The sequence below is a fragment of the Cyprinus carpio genome, chromosome B2 (genome assembly GCF_018340385.1).
Source record: "Cyprinus carpio isolate SPL01 chromosome B2, ASM1834038v1, whole genome shotgun sequence".
Classification (NCBI taxonomy): domain Eukaryota; kingdom Metazoa; phylum Chordata; class Actinopteri; order Cypriniformes; family Cyprinidae; genus Cyprinus; species Cyprinus carpio.
Window position 1 is genome coordinate 13,278,429 of NC_056598.1, and position 26,037 is coordinate 13,304,465.

Consider the following 26,037-nt stretch of genomic DNA (forward strand, 5'->3'; position numbering starts at 1 on the left):
AACAGTCTTCTCGTGGGGGGAAGAGCCGCATGCAATGCAGTGCTGAGGAGGGATCTTTCTGAAGTGTTTGATGGCTGTGTGTGTGTGTGTATATGGAAAACAAACCTGGGCTCACAGACGCTCAACATTTTACCCTAGGTGCGGCCTGAGAATGACTATTTATAGTTGTGCTTTCTTTGTCAGATAAGAACGCCAACAGATACAAGGCTAAGACTTTTAACGTCCAACCTAGTTTCCTGTAATCCACTTGCATGAAAAGAGTAACTAAACAAGGAAAACGTTAAAAGAGCTGATAAGACAAACAAATGAAGATGGGGGAAGGGAAATGAATGACACTCACATCAAATGCGAGATGTGTTATATGTAGCCCACTTTTTGAAAAATGGGGCCACACAGTTTAAAAACTATCCACAGGGGCTCGCCAACACCACACATCCAGCTCTGTAGCAGATTTGGTCAAATTCAGGCCGGCATGATTAATGAGACAGCATTGTGGGCTAACTAGCATTTGGTGCCATTTTGAATGAAGACATCCCCCCTCCTCTTTTTCAAAAACACACACACACTTTCGTCCCTCCTCCCCCTTCAGATGACCTACTGCTCCGGCACTGTGCTGCAGATGCGCTTGATTTGGCCCAGCCCTTTTCCTCTAGATGAAAGGGACGCGACAGTGGAGTGATGGGGCTTCGGATGGATGGGGCGGGGGTGGGGAGGAGGTTAAGGGGGAAGGCTGACAAATTCCTCAGCCGGATCATGTTACTACCTCCGCTACAGGAAAAACGGCCATGCAACCTTGCTCTGCATATTCAGGATGCATGCATTTTCTCTATTTTCTGAGGGGGATGGGGGTTAAGGGAAAAAAGGAAGGGGGCATCATTTAAAAATACAATAAGCAGCATTATTGTGAACTATATCCAGGAGAGAGATGGTATAAGATAATATACCATGTTTTAGGTAGCGTTAATAAAAATATAAACTGACTAATGACTTCTTCACAGAACAAATGATCAGCAAAGATGAGATGCGATTATCTTTTTAAAGGCCTCCAGAATTAAGTTCAAGCAACTAGTGAAGGTTTTATCAGAAAGGTGTCACGTTTGTGGTTTGGCGCTTGCAATAAAAAAAAATTAAAATAAACCGAGCTAAAGCAAGTCTTAGACAATATAAAGATCCTTGTCTCTCAAAAGAAATATAAAAAAAAAAAAAAAACACCACAAACAACAACTAACTGAACTAACTCTGATAAAGAACCATCAGCTTGTACCAGACCTAGAAAACAACTCATACTAAACATATTTACAGTTCAATGAACCAGACGATCACATGAGGCTTTGTGACTCCATTCAGTACACGAGTAAGCACCTACAGTAAATATGGAGATTTCACATTTGGAAGCTAGATAAAACCTTAGATATAATTTTTAAAGACTACAGGAGGCTCAGATTTTACATACCTGGGCTTTTTGGAGCTCTTAGGCTTCGGGACGGCAGTCTTCACTTTTTTCTCCTTAGGTTCTTTGGGTGTCTTAGGAGTCTTCGGGGTTTTGGGAGTCTTGGGCTCTTTTGGTTCCTTGGGCTCCTTCTCCTTTGGTTTCTTTTTGCTCTTCTTTTCAATGACGGACTGTTCCATGGGAGTCATAAGAGAGTCTCCCTCGTTTATCAGAGAAGCCACATCTCTTCCGGCCTCACTGCTGATGTTGTTACCCTCCTGGCCTTCGCTAGTCTTGGTTTTCTTCTTTTTCTTCTTTTTTGGCTTGAGCTCGCTCTCCGTCTGCTGTATGTCACAGTTGGGTGGTTGGAGGTTTGGGCCCGAGGCAGGTGTCTTACTAGATGTTATCATCTCCAGGGAAGGATCTGATGGAGAATGCTGATGACGAGGAGAGAGAGACAGGAGCTGTTAGTACCAAAAAAGAAGAAATATAACCAAGGCAGGAGACATAACTAGAGGATTTCCTTTTTGCATTTTTGCATATCTCACAGACACAGAGAAGCTGAACAAACCTCACTGCATCGCTGCTTCTTTACATCAATCAACACCAGATACATTAAGTAGCTTTTTTTTTTTAATTTGGGGAAAAGTGAATAAACCTCTTCACATTTTCATGCACTCAAACAGCTGGCCCTGCTGCTGTTGGCCCTTGAAGCATGCCATGTTACTTGGTTTGATTCCCTTTGCTCCCATTAGAGCCAATGTTAGCTGTAGCTCGGCAGCATTAACCCAGCAACGGTTTTGCCTTTTTCCTTGCAGTTATCACCGTCCCCCTCTCCATTCATGGCAAAGACAGACTGACAGGAAATATGTTGGCAGCTGTGCTAAGCGTCCAGCTTCCCAGAGTCCCTGCAGCAGATGGGACTGAGGCATTATGACACTAATAAATTATATCTATACTTCATAACATTTTAGACGTCAGCAAATTTAATGCAATATGCTACAGCTTTCAAAAGGCATCTACACAAAAAACTGGCCTGGTGAAAGCAGTTTCCATCCTGGCAAATCAGAAAGAATATTGTGTATTCTCCATAAGCCATGTGTTGATTCTAGTCTAGAGTTTTATTGCATACCATGCACTTCGCTTTTAAAACAAAAGACTACATAAAACCACATCATTGTGGTGATGAAATGCATATTTCCTGTAAACAACAGCATGAGAAATAAGGGTGCACCATGCATGCCAAACAGTGGCAAGGTCACAGAAAATACCCAACACCCAGTTCAACGGTGATCATTAGAGCAGCTGGAACAGCGAGCGTTCTGCCACCGCTTTAACGGATAAATGTCTCTCCTCTTGCCAAGCCTCCCCAATAATCAATTGCATGAATGACAATAGGCCTACCGCACGCGCTCTCTGCATTTCTAATTCGACAGCAGCAGTCCAGAATACAATATGTTCAATATAGGATTTCATCTCTCGGAGGGGGAAACTGACGTGTCAGTTAATCTAGCAGGCAAAGTGCTCACTCGGTGAGCTAAATACTCCCTGAAGGAGCACTGCGCTTCGGCTCAGCACGGCAGGCTTTTTGCAGGGTGAACCTGTGAGTTAACACCCAATTCATCTGATGAAAAGCTGGCTCCCAGACACAGAGCCTAACCCTTGCTAAACCTTATCTTCAAGATTCATTGCTCACTGCTGTTGAACTTCAGTCTGCTTCTGGCTCATCCAAATGAGCTACAAATTTATGGCACTGAAAAACTTAGATACGGCGAGCTACTTACTAGCAGCTAACTATTACAAATAAAGCTCCCACAGCATAAAACTGCTTGATTATGCCAAAGTATAGCAAAGGCTTCCTATCTCTGTCACATGAACTTATAAGGCTCTGAGGCTGTACCAACCTTTAAAAATGGACAATGATGGCAAGTTAGTGCTTAACACATATCAAAAGGCCAGACAGGAGTTACTACAACATTTATGCACTTGCCATGCTACCCATTCTGTGTTGCAACTTCCTTTTACAGCATTTGGTTTGCGCAAATTCAGAACAGCAAGTGCAAGCCTACAACCGTACCCTCCTGACTATATGCTGAATATTTAGGAAGTACTGCTCTGTTCGCATCTGACCCAGAGAGAGTGCGAAACCACTAAGATGGCAGGCAGCTGCTGTCAGCAGAGAGTCTCAGGAGGCTGGCACCTTGCATGAACTGCTAAACAGGAAATAAAGGAATCATAAACATGGCATGCATGCATTCCCATCTGCACTTCTATTTTAGTTCTTAAAGCCCAGTGTGATGCTGTGAACACTTGCGCTTGGTACCAGTTTGACTGGAGCTACAATGAAGTGTCTGTTCCCCTAGATGAAGCACTGCTCTACTTAAAGGTCACGGTCTCATTTATTTCTCATCAAACCTCTCAATATCTCATGAATGACACGGCTCTGGAGTTTTATAGCATGAGAGGTGAATGCTGAACTTAATGCCAATTTATGTTCCTGCTCAAATATTTTTTTTGAAAACCATTGCAGGTTTCAGAAATTAGATGAGATATCCTGATATCAGTGAATGTTGTCTCAGCTGGTCTAAAATGTACAGTTAAAGTCATGATCAGTGATGGGGAGTAACTTTTTGCATGTAACGGAATCATGCAATTTAATTACAAAAATAAATGTAACTAATCTGTTACAGTTACTGTGAAAAAATGTGGGATTAAATTAGTATATTTAGTATATTATAAAAGTGTTAACGATTACAAAGTTGGTCACAACTGAATATGTTCACACAAAAAAAGATTTGACCGATTTCTTTCCAAAATTCCGTTGACTGCTATAAAATAAAAATGAGACGCCAATGTTTCAGGAGTTTAGGACACCGAATAGGACACATGCTTATTTGATAACTGTTATATTTCTTATTTGGGCTTGTGTATGCTCTATATTTTTTAAATTAACCTTTTTTTCCCACAAGGCATTGTTAGATGCCAGTTTTTCCTGTCATAGCTATGCAAAGATTTGTCATAGCAATAAAACTATATTTTTATTAGGATTTTAAATCTGTAATTTACATTAATCTTACAATCTTAAAGTAAAAAGAGGTACTAAAGTCTGATTTAGTGGTGGCTGTGCTTTAAAATTAAATTCTTAATTCAAGTGATGAAGTATTTTTAAAGTCTGTCAGTAATCAGTTTCCAAAACAACCTTCCCAACACTGGTCATGGAGGAAGCACTGCAAAATCTTTTCTTTCAAATTGTGACATCTAAGTAAAACAGATCAACATTTAGGGCTGAGAACTTGGTTTTAAGTGGTTGTTGATTGCGGTTGCTAGTTTAAAGGTTGTTGATTGGATAGAGACAGATCTGATATTGAGCTTACAGTTAATTGTAAGAACTTGTCAGTGTAAAACGGACTAAATGATTAGAGACATCTAGTATAAGTCACCAGAAAAGTCTGTTGTTTCATTGTAACATCAGTTATGACTTGTTGAACAGATGGAATTGTTCACAATGAGCTCATGCATTTAAAAAATAGGCTGTATTTTTATTCACACCATAGCAGACAGAAAATATGTTAGGATTAAATGTAGGCAACTCATGGCAAAAACAAGATGGCTTATTAGCTACAGTGAAAGCGGTACACTTAACTGCATGCACTTCATCTAGGTCACAAGTGAGGTGGATCAATTAATACAAACTGATCTTAAAAGGTCAACCACAAAACTTCAATATCATCTCACAATCAGCCAGACACCACCACTGACATCAAGCCATGGCTGTCAACGCTGGTATGAGTGAGATAAAGAGATACAAAAATGCTATGTGCAGGATGTGCATGCTGGCATAACAGCAGCCATTGTGTGTGAATGGGTCACCAGAGAAAGAGGCTTTCAGAGCAAAACAAGCTAATGGCATCAGAAGCATGTGACACATGCAGCTATTGAGCTGCTAACCTCCCTTTCCCACTGGCTCCCTCCTCCACCCTCCCAACAGGACGCATCCTGCTGTACGCCATTAACTCACGCATGACTCCTCCGAGACAGGCAAAGCAAACAGAAAGAGCAGAGCGAGAGAGAGAGACAGAAATGATGCAGACACAGAGCGAGCAACAGCGAGAGGGGAACGGAAGGAGTGCAGACGGGGGAGGAGAGTGATGCTTACTGCGAGCAGGAAGGGAGCATTTCCCCTTCAGAGTGGGAAGGGGGGAGGGGTGAGGGGGGTTAGGAGATTAGCACTGTGGCGCCTGTGTCTTGGGGAGGGCCAGGATATGCAGTGAGGATGAAACAAACAGCTGTAAAAAAAATCCATTTCCACACTTGTGGGGCACAGGCGGCACCACAGCCACTAAGAAAAACCTTCAAATGGGCCTTCTGCCACCCACTTACACAACATAGACTTTCCAAAACACTTTTAATGGCAATGGAAGGCATGCTTCATTTGCATAACTCACCTGCATATGAGGCACTTTCTGCATGGGTGGAGGCGACTGGTGAGGAGGTGCCCATGCCTGCTGAGGAGGGGAGCTCTGGTGGTGTGCAGCCAGGTGTGTCTGTGATGGGGAAATCGAGGGAGGGGTGTGCACCTGCTGCAGCTGTTGCTGCTGGAAAGGCAATGGGGGCGTCTGCAGCTGCTGGCGCTGCGCTTGTTGGGCAAGCAGCCTCTGGTCCTGGGGCTCTGTGTGGTTCGGACCCGGTCCTGCTGGAGGTCTTCCTTGAGTGCCAGTGGCCCTGTGATTAGGTGACAAAGCAGCATACATCTGGGTTGGTGGAGGATGTGGATGTGAGGGATGTGACGGCAGCTGTTGGTGGGGATGCTGCTGAGCTGCATTCATTGGGCAGGCTCCTCTCTGGGCATGAGCCATTGGGCCTTGAGACTGATGCGGCACGCCAGGGTAGCCGCCCACATCAGTTACCAAACCCGCACTGGGCGGGCGGCCATGCTGGGGAGGAGGCGTGCCCGCAGGGGTAGCCAGGTTCCTCATGGGCGACATTGAAGGAGGGGAGGCGTATGATCCCTGAGGTGGAGGCGGTAGATGCTGCTGCTGCAGCTTCTGTTGGGCTGCACCCTGGTTCTGAGCTGGATGCATAGGCTGGGTGTTGATTTGGTTCACATGAATGGGCTGCTGGTGCATTGGTCCCTGTAGAGACCCAGGTGTGGGGTAGCGCTGAGGCCCCGTTGGGGCAGGGTAGCGCTGCACCTGGGTCACGGGAGCATTAGGGTTGCTGTTGCTGCTGGTGGTAAGGCTCAAGTTGGGACTCATCCCTGAAGTATTGGCTAATCCCTGATTAAGGTTGCCGTACGAAGGATAGGGAGGGTACTGCCCTGAGCTGTTTACAGTGTTGGAAGGGACTTGCTGGTTGTGCATATTATATCCCATGTTTTGGTGGGGTCTTCCACCCATGACTTGCTGCTGCGGCTGTTGTTGCTGCTGCTGCTGCTGTCTTGAAGGGCTTTGTGGGAACTGGGGGTTGTGGCTGGCTACAGACTCCGGATGAACCGGACCCTGGCCAGGCCTGTGGAGAAATTGTTGACTGGGTTGCTGATGCTGCTGAGGAGGCTGTGCTGGGTGACGCATGGAGGGTCCCGACATACCGGGATTCTGAGTCGTTCCCACGTGACCCATGAAATGATTGGCTTCCTGAGGGAGGCCTTGGGGAAAGTGGTTCATTCTGGGAGGTGTTTGCGTCTGGTTGTGGCTGTGCATGGTATAGTCACCGCGGGCGATAAAAGAGCCCATTTGGTGGGCATGTCCCTGTGGTCCAGCAGGGCCGTGCTGATGAGACGAGGCTTGTGGAGGTTGCTGCTGGAAAGCGGGTCTAGCTTGATCAGGCACCTGCATCGCTTGAGTGCCCCACGCATTTCCCCCATCTGAGAATGACTGGCTCCGGCCTTCTCCTTGTGCTCCCGGGTAGACATGATGCCCTGCAGACCCTCCCGCACCTGGCAGAGCACCATGATAGAGGGAATGAGGGGAGGTCATGCCATTAACTGGTCCGTTCCCCATCATCCGGCCCCCCTGCTGGTCCATTGGATGCATCTTGGGCTGCTCATACTGATTGAAGTGGTCAAAATGGTGGCCAAGCTTGGCCTGTCCAGGTACAACAGGTGAGGAGAGTTGAAGAGAAGAGGGGAGCTGCCCGTAGCCTTGGTGCTCATGGGGCATCTGTTGACTCATTGGATTTGCCTGACCTTGGGGGTAGCCACAGTCCCCCAGGCCCTCCAACTCATCAGAGAACAGATTCCCATCATCTCCGAAGAGGCTCATCATGCCTGGGTCAGCCATGGCTGCAGTGCTCCTGCTGTGCAGCCGAGCTTCAGAAGCAGGACAGGGAATGTGTGCTCACACAGAGGTGGATGTCCTCAAAGCCACTAATCCGCTAACTAATCTGCAGCATGTCACTCCATATTTCCTTAATTCTCTCAGAGAACGCAGCGTCAGGCAAAGTCAGGTTACAGGACCTGGGGAGGAAGAGAGAGAGAGGGAGTATTAACACAAATAGCTCTAGGTGAAAGCCCATTTTGTTCACTTTAACCATTCTTTATTAAATTTTCAGCCAGTGAGTCACAGCTGTTGAGAGATACCACAGTTGAAGGGTGTTGAGACTGTTGTTTTTTTTTTTTTTGCAGTTAAATCAGTTGTAACCGACTCTTTGCCAACCTTTGATCCTAGCCCCCACCCTCTGTTCCTTCTGCTTCCAAACAAAAGGGCCAACACACACAGGCACCAAGCCTAAATTCATTCATTCTTTACAATTCGTTGATGCTGGGGAAAGAACAAAAGAGTTTAGAGTGAGGCAGCAGCAGAAGCAGTGGTAGTTAAACAACAGCAGCTGCCAGACCAGGCAGGCAGATGTAGGAACACAAGCAGGCAGCCCACCTGCTGAAGCCAAGTCTTAAAACCAGCCCTGTTGCAGCCTGCATTCTGAAGCATTTAAGGAGTATGAGCAAGGTATAAATTAATACACACTTTGCATACCTAACCAACTTGTCCCAAATGCAAGGTAATCAGATGAGCAGGGGGAATTAAGTAGATGTGAGATACACCAGGCAAGGGTGGGGGAAAATGCAGCCTGCTAAGATGTCCTACTCAACCACAACTACCTCCATGTGAGTATATGAGTTAGTGAGTGAATATGCACACGTAGGGGGTGTTACGCATATATGAGCGGGGAGTGGGCGAGGAATGCGTCGCCTAAACTTCAGCTACCCCACAAGAAACATTTTCCACCCCCATCTCAAGCTCCTCCCATCCAGGTCCTCCTTCACCCAACCCCCAAATTTCCTCTCTAAACCTCTCCACATGGCTGCTAAAATTATTCTGGTGGAAATCTATACTGACCAGCATAATCTAAGGATCAAAGAGCCACACTGAAAAACAAGCTTGTTGCATTTTAGGCATCCTTGAAAAAAAAAGAGAGAGAGAGAAAAAACTGTGCCACAAAAGTTCTGAGGATATGAAACTTCACAGTTCATTGCTATACAGCACTATGACACTAAATGACAGACAAAAAAAAACAAATTACCCTTTCCGGCCATAAACTAGGGTGACAAGAGTGAGTAAAACTAGATAAATTCATAATGAGCTAGTGGTCATGCAGCATGGCAGGAGTCAAGACTTCCTGTAAGGCAATATCATAGTATACAGTCACTGCTACAAACCACAAAGCAAATAAATGTTACAGACTTACACAACTTCACCAAAACCAGTAGACCAGCACAAATATTCATTCCACTGTTAAGGAAAAAGCCCATCAGTTTAAAAATAAAAAAAAGCAAGGAATCTCTTTGAAGTGGGCTATCCCTAACTTTTTTTGTCCCAAAGCCCTAAAGGTGATGACACAGGCTGACCATTACAATCACAGCTAATCTTAAAGGGATACTCCACCCTAAAATGAAGCGTCATTAATCACTTACCCCCATGTCGTTCCAAACCCATAAAAGCTTCGGTCGTCTTCAGAACACAATTTGAGATATTTTGGATGAAAACCGGGAGGCTTGTGACTGTCCTAAAGACTGCCAAGTAAAATACACTGCTAAGGTCCAGAAAAGCATGAAAGACATCGTCAGAATAGTTGCGACGAGAATACTTATTGTATGCGAAGAAAACAAACATAACTTTATTCAACAATTTGTCTCCTCTGTGTCTCTGCGCATCACTGTAACGCCAATTTGGAGAATATCTGCTGAACACAAACTGCATAAGCTATTCTGTGTCAGCTGCGACACAAGGATATGTTTTCTATGTTTATTTGCGTTTTGATTTGAACGAAAACAGCACATCCGTGCATCGCGACTGGCAGAGAAGAGCGTACGCTGCTTTTGTCCACAGCAGATATTATCCAAAATGGCGCTACAGTGATGCAGAGAGACACAGAGGAGACGAATTGTTGAATAAAGTTATTTTTATTTTCTTTCTTAGAAAAAGTATTCTTGTCGCTTCATAACGTTAAGGTTGAACCACTGATGGCAGATGGACTATTCTGACGATGTCTTTCATACTTTTCTGGACTTTGACAGCAGAGATGGGCACTCAAGTTAGTGACTCGGACTCGGGTCGCACTCGAGTTGCATTTTTAAAAGACTTGACCCAGACTCAACCTGGAATGACTCCAGACTTGACTCGATAAGGACTCAGGAATATTTTCAAAGCAACTTGAGTCTTTTATACTTAAATACTTGTATAACTGATATTAAGAAGACACCCCGGCACCCATCAGAATCGCGAGCTGTAACAGCACCATTTTAAGTGAGCAGCGCATCAAAACAGCGCAGCGGATCACATAACAAGCACTCAGGGTCGTATATGGTAAGTATCTTTCAGCGCTATATCCTCTAATATTTTTATCAAAAGCCAAATACACTTTATTCGAGTGAGCTTTCTCTCTCTCTCCGGACGCGCGCCAAGTTTAGAGCCGCGGATTACGCAGTTATTTTAACAACAACAGAAACAACAAAACACAGCAGAAAACAAAAATACTGCAAATATAGTTATTTTTCATACTACTGCGAGTTATCTTTTCTGCTCAAGATGAGAATGTTTTGATTATTGTAGCTACATTGTTTTTAGTAGATAATACTTTCAAGTAGGCTAAAATATTAAAATAGGATAGATTTCAGGAGGAAAACCCTGAACAGAAACAGTATTTTTTCTGTCATACAGCCCCCCACATGTATCTATGTAAAAATGCAATACGTGTAAAAACGTATTTAGGCCTATTGTTTTTTTGTTTTTTTTCTCAGACCTCTGCTTGGAAGAAAATATAGAGGTCACGCCTTGGAACTTTAATTTAATACCCCTGACTTATAAAATAAATACTTTATTAATATGGTTTTGTAACATCTGTGTCACATATTTCCTTGTGTGTCATGGTAGATCAGACTCTTATCATAGAATTTCATTACAGAAAAACCGTTTTGAACATGGTAATGGATTAGAACATAGCCTATAAACAACAGGCTGGACGTATGATAACTAGGGTTGGGAATCATTAGAAATTTTCCGGTTCTGGTTCCATTAAAATCATTAAACAACTATTAAAAAATAGTGGTAAGGAAAAATGCACAATACTCAACCACTCAATGACCAGTAATGTTTATTACTTACTGTCAATTTAATTCAAAGGTTGGCAATGTCAAAATTCAACATATTTTACAGTATATGGATCTTCATAAGTAGGGTTGGATATTGTTAGAAATTTTCCGGTTCCAATTCTGGTTCCATTTAAATGAACTATTATTTTGTTTTTTACTGTTTTACCTTCATTGAATGTAGTGTTGCTGGAAGGAAGTAAGTAATGTTGAGTAATGCTAGTACATCAATCAGCATGTGCTTTAAAGTTGATTTTTTTTTACACTATCAATAACATTTTGCTTTTCAAGCAGGAATAAGCTGGTTGGCCAAATAGGGCCAAATAGACACTTGTTAATTTCCCTAAATGAATGAAATATAAACTGTTATATTTATAACCATGTATACACACACTTCATAATTTTACAAATAATAATGCAGTCAGGAGATGGTGTGATGCAATGAGTGGTTTCCACATTTTTAAACATTTGAAATGCATGAAAATAAATATTTCCTATCACTTTATCACTCTTGAAATGAGCTGTACACTAAATAATCTAACCCTCATACTTACATAATAGCAGTCTATTTATTTAGTGGTCCAAGTTGAAGTCATTATGTAAATTAATGAAAATATGGGACAAATATAATGTAATTTAATTTAACACGCTGCTGGTACATGTACAGTCAAACAAAACAGCGTGCACAGTTTTAAAGGTGCGAGTGCGTGTACCGTTGTAGGAAACGATGTGTTCGGCAGTTAAAGACGCGACGCGGTGCATCTGTGGAATGCGTGTCATTGGAAACAATGTGCTCAGTAATTAAAGAGTCAGGGTGGTGTTTCTATTATTTGTGACATCCTTTACGGGAAAAGCAGAATTATCAGAACACAGGCGGAAGGCTGCTCACAGCGCGTGATCACGCGTTACACCAGAACCCTTTTCGGAACCGAAACTTGCTCATGGTTCTGGTTCTTTTCAAAGAACAGAACCGGTTCTGAATAAGAACCTGTTCCTGGTTTCCAACCCTAATGATAACCTTACATCTTAGCACCAATTTTTTTTTTTTTTTTAACAAAGCAGATCATAGAATATACATTTTGTCTAGAGCTTATAAAATAGCTTTGTAAATAGGAAGATTTCAATACATAAGGATCCTGAACAAGATTTTTTTAGCAAGCCATTAATATTACTTGAGACTCGACTCTGACTTGTGACCAAAGACTTGAGACTTGACTCTAGGTGAAAGACTTGTGAACATCTCTTCTTGACAGTGTAATTTTCCTGGCAGTCAATGGAACAGTCACAAGCATCCTGGTTTTCATCCAAAATATCTTAAATTGTGTTTCGAGACGAACGAAGCTTTTATGGGTTTGGAATGACATGGGGTAAGTGATTAATGACCAAATTTTCATTTTGGGGTGGAGTAACCCTTTAATAGTGGAGTGATTGGAAGGAGGAGAGATGTCTGCCTGTGGGTGACAGCACCACAGCTTTAATCTCCTCACAGCTCTAGTTAAAAGCAGGAAGAGGATTCTAAGCACCACAGCCATAAATCAGTCCCTATTCACCAGAGTACTACACTACTCTTGCTGCATCTGCGGGGGAGGGTGGGAGATCCTACAGAGCCATGCCAAAAGCCGCAAATTTGAATCCCTATGATCAGATTTGGCGTCTAAGCCGGCAGGCTGACCGTTCACCCAATTCTCTTCTGAGAGTGACAGATGTGGCGGAGTGCCAGACCAGCTCCTTCTGGAGCACCACACCCCTCAGGAGGAGCACAAGCCATAGAGCAAGAGCATTATGACGTACACAGTTACTCACAGAATAACCACAGCAAGTGGGTGGCCAGGCTTGCCCCTGACCAGAGGGCAGAACGTGTGGAACAAGTGAAGATGCAGCCAATTACAACCACAAATACACATAACGCAATTAAAATAACCTTGTCAGGTCAAAACAAATGTTTAAGCTACGTACAATACTTGCATCTAAGATAAAAGCCTAATGGAAAAGTTTCACTGGTAAAGGTAAAAAATTTAAGGGCTGAATTTGTAAAAATTGTTTAGATTGTTCCGGCCCTGAAAAGAAACAAGAAGCCTAGGAAAATATAAAATTTTTGACAGAAGTTCTAGAAAAAGACAAGATCACCATCTGTGAAATAAATAACATTTTGATCCCTTTAGAGGAAGCAGAGGCACTTCTGATTTGTTTGCACCAATCAATTCTGTAAGAAAAGAGAATCTGGCTTTTAAAAACCATGCATTGCCATATTAAGGCTGTGAAAAATCAGGAATAACACCATTGTAGAGTCATAATCTGTCTTTTAATCATGACATTTTGAGTTACAATGTACGATTTTAAAACAATGTACTGGGTGAGTAACAAATACTCTGGCAACATTACAACATCCTCCTGTGATTACTGTGATTCATAGCCTAAGATACATTGGGTAAAAAGTAGGGGTCGACCGATTATCGGCGTGGCCGATTATCGGCGCCGATATTAAGCATTTTTTTTGTTATCGGCATCGGCCATTTTCAAAACCGATTTGCCGATAAAACCATTTTATTTTGAAATGCACGATCTGGCACTGATCCAGCCACCTCAGTCAGGGCGCACCGCTCTGTGGCCTAGACTAAGCCCCGCCCATCGTCCGTCTGATTTGTTGGGAGTCACGAGCCTGGCCAATCAATACGGCTGGCACGGCTGGAAAATGTTCCGCTCTCACACCTAAAGCACAGGAGCTGCTTCAGTGATCATCATCACACATCAATAAGTTATCTCTCGAAGGTAAGAATGCAGTAAACGTTCCTGAAGTTGCAATAAATCACTACACTGAAGTTGCAAAACACCTAAATATAATCGATTTATGATGACAAGCCCCGTTCAGTTATTATACCGTGAATTCCCGGTCAATGTCCGTCATTGCAGTTATATGCTTTAACGGATCATCACATCAGTGCTGAGATAGTGAAACTAAAACCTACTTCCATTCGGCCAGCTTAACGTTATATTGTGAATAGATTATCAACACGAATGAATTCACTCACGTCTGCTGCGGTTTTTTTTTTTGTGTTGTTCACATAGCTTCACTGAACAGCGTCCGTTCCGTTAGGGCTCAAATAAATTGCGCATATTTGGAGAAATGTTGCTTTATTCTAACATGATTGCAAAATAATTTATCATACAGATTCAGAATTACCATTATGCAATTTTGAAGAGCTGAAAGGGCATCAAGCGCGAGCTCTGACGCCCTGACGCGACGCGCGAGCTCCCTATTCCTGATTTAGTTATCTCCGCGGCCCGCGCTCTCTCATTTGACTAATAACCAGGGTGCGATTTGCCGGGGGGATGGGGGGATTTACCCCCTTCTGGTCTATGCATCCCTGCCTCTGCTGAATAACTTTTATCCCCGGTGGGGATAAAAACATCATGCAAACCCACTCTGACGTCCAGATCTGAATCAAATGATTCGCGATACGCGATCCGATTGAAGCGCATCAAAACAGTGAATCATTTTGCGACGCAATGGTTTAACTTATTCGGAGTTTCAAAAAGCTCCGTTGTGTTCTTTGCTCGCTTTCCTCGATGTAATTTGTTGTTTGAATAACCGTGGACATTAAATCATTACAATTAATAGGCCTAACGTAGGCTTACAATGTTTTTATATTAAACTGAGATCACACTAAATACACAATTTCCGTCGTATTAAAAACATTTCATAAAATTTTTCAAAAGCATCCCCCCCTTTGTTTATTTGACAAATCGCACCCTGCTAATAACCCTATGCTAATAACGTAAATTGTCAATAATCTCACATTGCACGTTTCTGGATGACGCTGTCGTATATACTTCCTAGTTTGTATCGCCGTGATAAACAGTCAAACAAACATTTTACACATCAAAAAAAAAAAAAAAAAAAAAAACACTATTACAATATGGGTTGTGTGTGATTTTAATGCAATTCTGGGTTGCAAATAAAATGCTAAATATAACACACACACACACATACATATAGATAGATAGATAGATAGATAGAGAGAGAGAGAGAGAGATTACATTTATTTACCATTATTTGTTCATTTGTTGCTGTTTAAATTTGCTTTAAGTTTTACTTTGTTTATAGGATGCTGCTGATGGATGCAAGTTTTACTTAGTTTACAGAATGCTGCTGATGGATGCTCCCAGCACTTTTTTATGTTTGTTGTTATTATTAATATTAATGTTGTTATTATGAACAGTTCTCAGAATTAAAGATGTGTTAAAATAATTTAAAGAGAGTCTTTGTCAGAGGCCTTTTTATTCTTAATTTTGACATTAATTTTCATTTTTACACAAGACACATATCGGTTCAAAATATCGGTTATCGGTCTCCTTGATCTGTAATAATCGGTATCGGCATCGGCCCTGAAAAATGTATATCGGTCGATCCCTAGTAAAAAGCCTAGGGCATGTGAAAAGTGTGGTTTACTGTGAGACAACTGTGCTGCATAATAAATCTGAATAAAGGTCCACTCGGGGAAGTTATTGCCACAATTCCCTACCCCTCATTGAGAATAACTCATGCTGGCAAAGCATATCTGGAGTATTCTCAAGAGCCACCATGCTGATCATGCGATCTGCTGGTCAGTTCAAACTTCTCAGTCCATTTCTATGACAAAAAGCCCGTTTACATAAGCAGTTACAATCAAAGTACGGCAGCTTTTTGCTTAAGCTAGCATTCATCTTCTCTTTTCGTGTCATGTATATATGGACAAAATCAAATATATTTAAAGGCTATTTACACTTTTGTCTCTGAGCAAGCATACAGCGAAGCAGCCAGTGTGCAATTAAGAATTAACTGTAGTCTAATGTGCATGCATACTGGACAAAGAATTCAAAAAGCTACAATGACATTATCTTGGTTTGTTAGAAGGGGTGTTCGATATGATGATTTTTGATCGTGGAAAATAAAAATGTCTCCACAATCTGCTTTTGAAGAAATATTGTAGCATTGTGCTACGGCACATATTCTATCAGCTGCAGTTCTGGCACTGCCATATCAATATAGACCAATTTCAGTGTTTGCAAACAGTGATGACTTGGGAGAAGCCTATCTGGTGGCAGAAAATGAGAGTTTTAACATAGCAGTCTATACAAGCCATGGAATAAAAGAATAAAAAAATATAATTTTAAGTTTGAGATTATCTCTCAATTCTGGTAAGAAAATTCAACTTGTCATTCTTTTTAGTTTATAATCCCACACTTCTGTTTTTTTCCCTCAGAACAGACAAACTTGCAATTGTTGAGTTGAATCAAGTTATAAAGTCCCAACTAGGAGGTATAAACTTGCATTTGCAAGAAAAAAAAAAAGTCAGAATTGTGACAAAATAGGTAAATGTTATGTAAAATGTTATAGGTTTAAATAGTATTTCATCCGTGTATTTCAACTGTAAGGCTAATACAATATGTCCCCTATGAAAATATTATATAGACATTGTTTAAATCAAATTTATGCTTTAAAAGTAAGGTAATCATAGCAGGTGTCATCCATAGTCTGTCTGTTTAAATGTCTGCGCTTAGCTTCAAATGGCATCTTTGACGACAGTATTATATAAAAATGATTTGCATTCCGATTCTGACATCCAAAGGCACAACAATACATTTTTACTCTTATTCCATGGATTTTACCCGTTTCCCTACACTTCATCCCAGTGTTTTTCTGCCACCACAATGCGCGCACAGCTGCAAGTGACGTACCTGTGACGTCTACTCCAAATTGGTCTATACTAGATTTTTTTGGGGGGGGGGGGGGGGTGTCTACAAATTTGGCATCGGACGATGTCTACAGTGAAACATCGCGATGGCAATGACATCGGCTGGGGCGGTGGGGCTTGGAGTTAGGGGGTGTGCCGGAAACATGAATCCTTATAAGGGAAAACAACTAATGATTCCTAACACCATGTCTACGGTAAATGGCATGTAAAAAAACTATAAAAACAATTAACTATAACAAAAATTCATCACAAATCATTCAAAATAACTCAAAATAATAATCGATACTACAATTACTGGATGCAGCGCAACAAATTCCCCACAGTAAACTGCTGCTGCATTCCATTTATGACACACTGACGCAAATTTCAAATGATTTTCAACGGTCGCTTTGTCGTGTCCATTATAGACTTTAGCTGTTGTGGCGCGACATGACAACTGTCACATCCGGTGCAGACACAGTGTAATAAAGGCAGGAATATCTGTCTGTCTGTTTGCATTTTTATTATGTCGAGAACCGTTCATCCAATCGACTTTACGCGTGGCGGTTGTGTTGCTGTGGACCCAAGGGAGTGCAGTGTCGCATTTTGGTGCAATATGGACAGGACAAAGAATTTTTCATGTGGGTAAACATGCTGCCGATTGTCATTAAAGGAACAGTTCACTCAAAAATTACATTTCTGTTATCATTTACTCACACACATGTTGTCCCAAACCTGTATTAATTTCTTAGTTGTGCTGAACACAAAAAATAATATTTTAAAGAATGTGGGTAACCCAAAAGTAGCTGGTCCACACTAACTTTGATAGAAAATAAATAAAATAAAAAATAAGTCAGTTGGAACCAGCAACTGTTTGGTTAACCACATTCTTCTAAATAACATTTAAAGTAATGAAGTGTAAAACAGCATTGCATATTTGACTGTATAAATTAAAGATGAATCTTTATTAAAGTTACAAAAGCTATTCAATCAAGAGCAGTGATTGATTTCTTTGTTGTTGCCATTTGATTAATATTAAGAAAGTGCTGCACTTTAAGAGAATGCACTGATACAGTACGTTCAGCCGGCTATGTCTGCTATAGGATACTTACCAAAACAGGCATTTTGACAATTTTTGTGTGAATTTGTCCATTTAAACAATACTTCAGAGAGATCTTAATATCTGCACATGTTCTGAGGCGCGGATTTACGCACTTCAGATTAGCGCACGAACAAATCTTCTCACTGCGCGCAAGCTCGCGTTCTCTGGCCCTTAAATGTTTAAACTGGCAAAGCTTAAATGACTTAAGTTTAAACACAGACATCAGCATGTGCTGTTCAGGTCTCATCAGTGCACGCGCGATATCAGCACCAGGCTGATGACGAAATAAATGACTCCTCATATTCCAGCATACGCCATTCGCATTGAACAAGTGTGAAAGGTTCGTCCAGGTTTTTTTTTTTCTCCCCTCATCGCTGTTGTTGTAATGTACTGGAAAAAAATGCGCCAGAATGCACATCCATCAACAGAAACATACATTAGCCAAACCCTGTTTGTTTTACGTGTTATTTATAGCAAACCATATTACAGATTCGTTGTCAGATTTTAGTTGAACCGCAGTCCTAGTGCGTGCGAACCATTCCACCCCAACTGTCCAGTTTTTTTCTTTGCGTATCTGTTCATTTAAAAAGTGAGTGAAAAAAGTGACGTGACATACATTTTAGGCCAGAGATAAACCCTTGAGCTTTTATTTTGGCGGAAAACAGGTTTACAAACATTACTAATTAAAAAAAAAAAATACTGTAAACATTCGCCCATTAAAAAGTTGAAAATTATGCAAATGTGAAAGCACAACTGGTGGCCGTTGCGTTCCCAAACGTGCGCTAAACTCACGGCATATTCAATAACGGAGTTCACTGCATTCACTGTGAACGGACTCTGAGATGCTGAAAACACTGGATCACAAGCTGATCGAGGGCGCAAAGTGTGCACTTCACTTTGAAACAGGCAGCGCAAACAGACTTGATAAGTCATATTACACTGTCGGTTTTAATTCGCTGGACGGATACTTAGCCAAAACATTGGCGTGAAACTCAACATTAAAGAACTTTTATGTTATAATGAGTAGTATAAATGTATCTTTACATTTATTGTGAAACTGTGGCGGAACAGATTAGTTCATAGTTAATGAATGGGAAGCAATGGAATGCGCCCCCGATCTATGTAAATGTGTTTATGTTCGCGCAGATCATTCTTGATCCAGCTTTACCTCCAGAAGATGTTAGAGTAAGGTTTTTTTAATGAGTCTTTGCAAATCACAGAGCTCTTTTGCATTTAAAGCTGAATGCTATAAAATAGCGTGCTGTTAACAGAGCTGTTTTTGAATGGGTAAAAACTGTTTTATACTACCATTGAGAAATTTTAACCCAACTATGTTACAAACTTTTCATTAAGACCCTAAAGAATCATATCAACTTGTGGAAAATGGGCATCCGATGACCCCTTTAATATGAATCAATGTAAAATTTATGTTTTTAGTGTTTTATTTTTAAATTTGTTAATTCAATTTCTTGAATGCTACTTCGAAATACACCTACTGTACCTGAACAATAAAGTTTGTTTTATTTGTATATTATGCACAGGGAAAAAATGATTAATTGAATTTACTAAATTTTTCAAGGTAAGTGGTTGTAAACAATTTATTTTAGCTACATTTAAAATTTTTTTTTTTTAAAGTTAGTCAACTAAATTTATTTAAATGTAGCTAAAATAAATTGATTGCAACCACCCCTATTTGTTAGTCACAAAAACTGAACATTAACTTTAAGATACAAAATACTGTTTACTCGAACTTAAACTTGCATGCAAATGTAACTGAGACCATAACATGAAAAAGGTCTCATTGAGGATCAAAACGCCCTGCAAGAGGTACACATGATGGATACACTTCTAAACTAGTATCGTTTAGACGTTGACTTCTCTTGCCAGCTACTTGCGAATGGAAGGGATTCATGCAACTCAATCTTTTTCAATATCAGTTTCATAACAGTTAAGTTGCACAATATGTGAGAAAGCCAATCAGTCACACTGTTAACTGATTATCTGATGTCACATTGGCTACGAGTTGCTCACTGAGGTTGTCGACGCTCATACAAAATATAGAGGAGCATGTGGTATTCATGGGAAAAACAATACCGGCATTAATGTTTGATAAAAACATACTATGAATACATATTTGATGAACATTATAGGTCACATTGACATCCTTTCCATCTTGCAAGAACGTTACACTGAAGGACATGAATCTCAATATAGAATTATATATTGGAGATCTGGTTAACTGAAAGCAACAAAAGTTAGTTTGCTAATTATAATGGGTGAAACAAAACATCATTATCTCTGAAATGCAAACTCACGTTTATAAAGGTGAACAAGTTCACACTATCTTTCATTCATCATTCAACAATCTTCTTTTGACAAGAGTGATAAACATAAAAGCAGTCTGAGCTGGTTTTCAGCCATCTGTGTCAGAGCACCAACCCGCATAGTTTTTTTTTTTTTTCCTGAAACCAAACCAACGTAGCCTTACCAAAAGAGCAATGCACGGTGATACCAGCACAGAAAAAAAAGACTAATGGGGGGGGGGAGGAAGTGGGGGAGGAAAGGCCCACCAATTGCGTGTGATTGCAGTCATTAACACCGACAGTCTCTTTAATGCACTCGGCAAGCAAGTCACTGATTAACCAATCCTACCTCCCCAATTTTCCCATTTCACAGGGAGCTTTAAAACCCTGTTAAGAGAGAGCAGGTCTACGGCCACCTGTGGTTTGTCTCTTGGGCTTAAGCTTAACATACACGAGGTGTGCATCATAGGAAAAAGGAGGGGCTGCACTCAAAACAAGCTCCTTGCACATGCTCTCCAGCAGCATTCCTTTCATTTCATTCCCCTCTTCAACAACCCCCACTAGAAGCTCTAACTGCAGCTGGGCATAATTTATATCTGTGCACCTCCACATTATATGCATGGGTGGGGGTTTGAAGGGGGTGTATCTGTGGCAAGTAAATGAGCACAAAGACAGTGTGAGGGTGACACAGGATGCGACGGGTGTGTAGCTGGAGAGCAAGCAGGGGTTAGGGCCGTAGAGCGGTTCTATTTGCAGGAACTGGTGCTTTTACACAATGCTGCTGTAATTAAACGGATGAGTTTTTTCTTTCTTGCCATGTCGTGCAAGCTCACCCATACAGGGTTAAAAACTGTTGCCCAGGGAGAGTTGAGCGTTCTCTGTGCATGCTATGATGCAACGCAACACTCATTTCACCCCAAATTTAAGCGGTTTCCGTTAGAAGGACTGGTTACACTGCAGAATTTCAGTGGCACGGATGAAAACAAGAGCTTACGTGCACTAAAAGTCATGGACACTCAGAGAAGGCAGATCTGAAGGAAAAAAAAAAAAGAAGAGAACTTTGACCTTCACTTCCAGACCTGCTGTCACCCAGTCTGCCTCCGGCACTTGTCTGTGTACCAGCTGAGGACCTGCAGGAGGGTCAGCTGGGGCAAGATGCTTCACTGCTCCTCTAGCAGAAGACAGTTAAATGCTTTAAAGCACAATCATCACAACCATGACACAGGCATAATACTGAGAAAGCTTAACTATATCTATTTCCTGAAGGTGATACATTGAATTGAATACTTTTATTCAACAAGTTTACATTAAAATGATCAAACTGACAGTTAGAAAGACATTTATAATGTTGCAAAAGATTGCTACTTCAAATAAATACTTAAACATTCTTTTAAACTTTCTATTCAAAGAATCCTGAAAAAATATATACTTTTATAAAGTATTAAGTAGCACAACTGTTTTTACTGTATCAAATAAATGCAGTCTTGGAGAGTATAAGACTTCTTTAAAATAAAAAAATAAATAAAAAAAGTCAATTAAAAAAAAACTTGGTAAAGTTCAGAAAATATTAATTTGACATTGGGGACACAGACTGAAATATACTAATGCAACAGCCTTCTAGATGATGAAAAAATTGAAATTTTGATCTCATCAGAAGTCGTCAGGTCAACATTAGTGTGTAAAAACTCATTTTGACATTCCCTCAGGGCTGATGATTTTAAGGTTGTATATCCTGAGGCTCTGATGACTGCCTGTAGCCACATGGGACATAGAAGTGACCTGAAGGGAATTACTACATTAAATCCGCTACCAAAAAGCCTGGGGATTCAGAGAATGTAGCTTATGCAGCAAGTTGTAATGCGAGTGGAAAAAGGTTTCTTTATTTGACCAAAAAAAAAATTTTTTAAAATGGGGAAATGGCACAAAAACGTGCATGAATTGCATGCACGCCAATATTAACAGCGGATGTGATTATGAAAGCGTCTAGAGATATTTTGAAAGGTCTGATAAAATACTGACAGAGAAGCTCAGATGGTAGAGTGTAGATTTGTGATTATTTTTTTTTACAATTTCCACCACTTTTTTTCTGCCCATAAAAAAATAAGTTTATAAAAAACTTTAAGGAAAAAATGAGGTATTCTCTTACATAATAACGTGCAAAAACTTAAATGTATCTAAACTCACTGAGAAACAACTATAGCCATTAAAGTCCAGCAGTTCTCATTTGAATATAAGAAGACTCATCCATTCCAAGCTATTCATCTGAAACTGTTCCTCCATCTTCTGTGTGGCAGGGAAGAGGGGGATGGTCAGCGAGAAGGGGAAAAAAGCCTGCTTGTTTTGCAGCACAACAGGCCACTGCAGGCCTCCTGCTAACCCACGGCTAGAGAGGAGGGGTTGAAGGGAAAGGGCCTTCACACAGCGGTGCTGTTCCTGGCGTAGATTGAAAGCATGTTGTCAGATAACTGAAATACCAGCCTTGAAAGCGCCGTCCAATACCAGTGTTTGTGTGCGCATGTGTCAATGCAGGGGATGCCTGACCCACACATATAACGCGGTCCTCCAGATTTGTCAAAGTCAGTCATTGGCTAGCTAGCACCAGGACGATTTGCACAAATTAAAAATTGTCAAATTGAAAATTAATTTTATCTATACTCGTTTTTTTTTTGCTATGTACAACTATGGGATCGATTTCTATGTTCATTGCATCAAGGCCCACAAGAGACTTTTTCGAAGTTTCATTCAGGAACATACTAAGGATATGAATCCACAGATATTTAAATTGGTAAAGGTAAAGCATACCACTACCAAAGCAACACTATTTATCATTAACATGAGTTTGTGAACCTAGATCTTGTATGTATATTTTAGGCAATGAAAATATGTCATTATACTTGCATTGTCACAAAACTGCACAATTTTATAATACAAAAAGTTACATTTGGCTAAGACATCAATAAAACAAGATGAAAACATCCCCTTATCGTTCGTTTAAAGTGCTAAATTCTGAAGCTTATGTAACTCACGCAAATAATGTTCTCTCTGCAATTACTCCAGTATTTTGATAAGGGCGAAGTTATGCGTTGTAAGCGACTTTGCACTAGATACGAAATGTGTACTGGAACAACATGTTGGATACAAACTTTTCTCTGAGGACAAAAGAGGAACCGGCACTTGACTTTTCGATTTGATGCAACTAGTGAACAAGCCCCGGCAACCACAAGAAAAGGCAAGCGAGATGAAAAGCCTAAAGCGACTACAAAGCAGTCTCACATCTGCTCCTCCATACAGGCTTCATATCTGCTCACTGAGTGGACCGACACACATTAAAAGCTGCCATCTTAGGTTAAAGACTTGAGAGGCAGCGAGACAACGACGATACCATCTTCAAACGATTCTTTGTTCGATTTTTAGTTTAAAAGTGTTTTAAATAACTTTGTAAAAACTACATTTTTTTATAAAGTCAACTGAAACGACAAAATACAGGTGCGCGTTAAAAGGGCATCAAAAACACTACATAATAAATTATAAGTTAGCTTTATCTCCCTAGACGAAGCAGGTGCTTTTCAAGGTTCGTGCGAGATTTAATATAAAGATTAGATACTAAAACCTGTTCGACTTCGCGCATAGTACGAGGTAAACAAAATCGAAAACTTTTGAAAACAAGGAAACTCGTCCAATAATAAACCAGGTGCATTTTTTCAGTTCCCCTCAAATAAAGTGTCGCCCGATCCCCCCTCCCTCCACCTCCCTTTAAAACCCGTCTACCTGTTGAGGGGCAAAGGGGACAAAAGAAATGTGAGATGACTTGTGTCCAGCTAGCTAGTTAGCTTGTTGTGAGACAATGAAGTCGACGCTGTCCGTCTCCTGCAGCAGATCGGCCACTTCCAAGCAGCTAATTACCTCTGCGCACGCCTGCCTCTCCAGCGCACTTCTCACAGCCGACCAAACGATAATAGTTACAATATTCACCAACCCAGAAAACAAGCCACATCTAAGAATTGTTCGTCGTAAAACACATCAGAGCTGTAACTCATATAAACGAGTAAATAAAGAAAACGAGGGAATGACCAGCTGGTCTCAAGCAACCTTCCCCGGTATCTATATTGTCCTTCGGACGAGCGCACTTTCCGACTCGATTTTCTGTTTCCAAATACCATTTCGAGCCCCATCCAGTGTCACACGCGAAAAACTCAAGCACAACAACTTTGATGTTATCCTCACGTGCAGTTTTATGCGCTTGAAAACTATTTTTGAGTGAAATGGTTGATACGAGGGGTCGGGGATCTCCCTCATTCAGCTCGGCCAATGATTCACCTCTAAGCTCGAACCACCTCGTGTCTCATCATTTAGCTTGCTACTGAACGCTCACTTTATGTGATTTTGAAAAAAAATGAGTTTTAGCAATTCCTGAAGGATATAAAGAATACAAGCGTAGTTTTAGACCTTGAAGGGAGTGAATTGCGTGCACGCAATTTAACTAACATATTTCTCGCTTCCACTCCTATAGGGATCCGTGCGGCTCTATACAATGCAGTGCGCGTGAGCTAAACGAGCTAATGTTAGCATGTGCTCGAGCTACTTTGAGATTCTTCGGTGAGTTAAAATACAAAGAAACGGAAAAACTGGCGTGCGGTTTCTGTTTTTCCTGTGAAGGTTTGGATTAAAACAACTTTTCGCTGATTTAAAACACTGTTCATACCGCGGGTACCACCGTGGTAGAAAACAAGTTAAATGTACGCTCAAAAACACTTTTCTCACAATGAAAGTACGGGTATATTTGTACAACAACGGTAAAAACATTTGAAACTAACTAATAAGTTTGTGTACGACTGATAAAGTTGGTGGATTCATATTGTATCGTTAGAAAGAAAAGCGATTCCTTACCCTACTCAACGCGGGTCAGTTTAGGGTTTTCACCAATTAACTCCTCTTCGTATTTCCCGAAAATCCGTTTAAATACGCGAATAACTGTCGAAATTCAAATTCTTTCGGTGAAGTCGGCGTCTCAGCGTCCCGTCCTCGCCGACTCTGCTTCTCTCCTTTGTGTTAATTTCACTCAATTCGAGTTTAATCCGATCGATCCAGGCTCGTGTCCTCTCCTCTAGACTCTCGCGCTCGCTCACCTTCCACAGACAGGGGGCGCGTGCATGACTTGGTGGATAAACATGCGTGCGCGTGAGTGACCTCGCCGGGCTGTGACGCAAGTGCTTTTTTTCCTTTTACTTTCTAGGTCTTTATAAACATTTTTGTGAAACGTTTTGTTTCGATAATGCAGTCTGTCGTGGACAAATTGCTTAATATTTTCATTCAGTATTTCGAGTTTTTGAAACTTCATAACGTTTATGTTTTATCTAACATAATAGATATTAGTATCGAAATGGTTTTTACTGGCCGTCTGTGAATATTTTTTCTTTATCAGTTAAAAGTAACAAAAGACAATATGCTGTGGTCGCTTTCCATTCACAACTTTACAATTATTAAATTTTCTTTTATGTAAGGCACTTTGAATTACCATTGTGTATGTAATGTGCTATATAAATGAACTTTTATACAATTATACGCAACCAAGCTTTACATATTTACCTGTCTCGATAACCAGCCAATCCCGTTGGCTGCGGTACCCCGGATGTTCAGGCCTGCCCTTGATCTTTACGTCAGATCTATATGCACGTAAACACATATGGGTAGTTGCATTCCTCTGGCGCCATCATACACAATGCTTTGTTGTTGTAAGTTGTGGTTATAAGTTGCATTATCAGATTGTTTCACTTCAACTAATTTTCTATGCTAAAAAAATAAACATTAACAAAGAAAACAGCAAATATATTTTATCGGACTTTTTTTTGTCGTATGCAATCCACTACAAAGCTAGCCCGGTCGCACAAAAAATAAAAAAAATACAC

General features: G+C 40.9%; 1 protein-coding gene across 3 annotated transcripts in view; it reads right to left on the minus strand.

Moving 5' to 3' along the window:
• LOC109059637 (chromodomain-helicase-DNA-binding protein 7-like) overlaps window positions 1-25,294 on the minus strand; it is a 52,641-nt gene extending 27,347 nt beyond the window's left edge. For 2 of the 3 annotated variants that reach the window (XM_042718124.1, XM_042718122.1), the window contains exons 1-3: window positions 25,019-25,294; window positions 5,875-7,883; window positions 1,454-1,866 (exon numbers count right to left, since the gene is read on the minus strand). In XM_042718124.1, the coding sequence (XP_042574058.1) occupies window positions 1,454-1,866; window positions 5,875-7,707 (2,246 nt within the window). In that variant the 5' untranslated portion in view covers window positions 7,708-7,883; window positions 25,019-25,294. Of the gene's footprint in view, window positions 1-1,453; window positions 1,867-5,874; window positions 7,884-21,196; window positions 21,303-25,018 lie in introns of all 3 variants that reach the window. The other variant, XM_042718123.1, reaches the window with a different exon arrangement.
• Between the last annotated feature and the right edge of the window lie 743 nt (window positions 25,295-26,037).